This window comes from Gekko japonicus, unplaced genomic scaffold, assembly GCF_001447785.1.
Source record: "Gekko japonicus isolate JY-2015 unplaced genomic scaffold, Gekko_japonicus_V1.1 scaffold2977, whole genome shotgun sequence".
Taxonomy (NCBI): domain Eukaryota; kingdom Metazoa; phylum Chordata; class Lepidosauria; order Squamata; family Gekkonidae; genus Gekko; species Gekko japonicus.
In genome coordinates, this window is record NW_015176067.1 from 103,686 (window position 1) to 105,298 (window position 1,613).

The following is a 1,613-nucleotide window of genomic DNA, read 5'->3' on the forward strand; positions in this document are numbered from 1 at the left end:
GGGGGGGCAACAGTGGGAGGGCTTCTAGTGTCCTGGCCCCACTGGTGGACCTCCTGATGGCACCTGGTCTTTTTGGCCACTGTGACAGTGTGTTGAACAATGGGCCACTGGCCTGATCCAACATTGGCTTCTCTTATGTTCTCATGTTCTTATGTTCATTAAACCCTGGTTTGCACTACATCCGAACTGAACCAAATGTCTGTAAACAGCAGAGGTATTCAGGGGGTCGAGGTACTCTTTTGTTCCATGGCTCCTTTTGAGCCCCCAGAGGAGTTGTGGGGGGGCCGTGGCACAATGGTAGAACATCTACAGTGTTCCCTCTAAACTGAGCTAGTGTGAGCTAGCTCACAGTTTTTTTAGCCTCCAGCTAACACATATTTGTCTCAGCCCAGGGAGGATGACTCCAGAGCAAACTAATTTATTCAGTAGCCAAATCACTCGCTCACAACTTTCATGTCAGTAGCTCACAAAGTAGAATTTTTGCTCACAAGACTCCACCACAGCTTACCACACCACAGATGAGGCCTCGCCACCGGTGGGGGGGGGGAGGACAAATTTCGGCGGGCTGGCGAGGCCTCACCGCCGCTGCTGCTGAGGGGGAAAGGGGAAAGCTTGGCGGGCTGGCAAAGCCTTGCTGACGCTGCCGGGGGGAGGAGAAAGTTTGGGGCAGTAGGTGATGTGAAAAGACCTCTCTGCCTGACCCTGGAGAGCCGCTGCCGGTCAGAGTAGGCAATACTGACCTTCATAGATTTTGATAAACCAATTTCTCTTTAGGAAGGGGGGCGTGGCTCAGTGGCAGAGCACACGGAAGGTCCCGGGTTCGATCCTCGGTTGTCTCCAGTTAAAAAGATCAGGTGATGTGAAAGTCCTCAGCCGGAGACCCCGGAGAGCTGCTGCCAGTCGGAGTAGACAATACTGACCTTGGTGGACCAATAGCCTGCTGGTTCAATATAGGGCAGCTTCATATGATCATGTGTATGTCCAGATGTGGTTCCCTCCTGGGCCATGCGTTGCTCTCCTGCGCCATCGTTAACGCTCTCCCTCCGGCTTGCTGCCTCGGGGAAGGCTTCCTGACCCCTCTCTGAGGCCATTCTGCTGTTCCAGGGTCCAGCCTCCGATCCGGCTGCCGACAGTGGGAGGAATGAAGAGATCATCGAGCCGCTCCTCAGCAGCTGGTTCAATCCCACCCTTTGGCTGCATGATTAAGGCAGACGCGGCGGCAAAGGTAAGCCCAAGACCCGCTTCTCTTCCACCTAAACAGAGTTGGAGTCCAGCGGCACCTTTAAGACCAGCAAGTTTAATCCTGGGTATAAGCTCTCGTGTGTGCGCACACTGGGTCAGACAGCGCTCGCCTGGGCCATCCAGGTCAGGACTAGCGCAGTCGATCCTTCCTTCCTTCCTTCCTTCCTTCCTTCCTTCCTTCCTTCCTTCCTTCCTTCCTTCCTTCCTTCCTTCCTTCCTTCTCTCAGCCCCACCTACCTTACAGGGTGTCTGTTGTGGGGAGAGGAAGGGAAAGGAGATTGTAAGCCGCTCTGAGACTCCTTCGAGTAGTGAAGGGCAGGGTATAAATCCAATCTCCCCTTCCTTCCTTCCTTCCTTCCTTCCTTCCTTCC

The 1,613-nt window shown here is 54.3% G+C and overlaps 1 protein-coding gene across 1 annotated transcript in view; it reads left to right on the forward strand.

Annotated features, from left to right (window-relative positions):
- LOC107123464 (tripartite motif-containing protein 55-like) overlaps positions 1–1,206 on the forward strand; it is a 43,652-nt gene extending 42,446 nt beyond the window's left edge. Inside the window, exon 10 of the mRNA XM_015426714.1 lies at positions 1,105–1,206. Coding sequence (XP_015282200.1) covers positions 1,105–1,206 — 102 coding nt within the window. The remainder of the gene's footprint in view (positions 1–1,104) is intronic.
- The last annotated feature ends 407 nt before the right edge of the window (positions 1,207–1,613 follow it).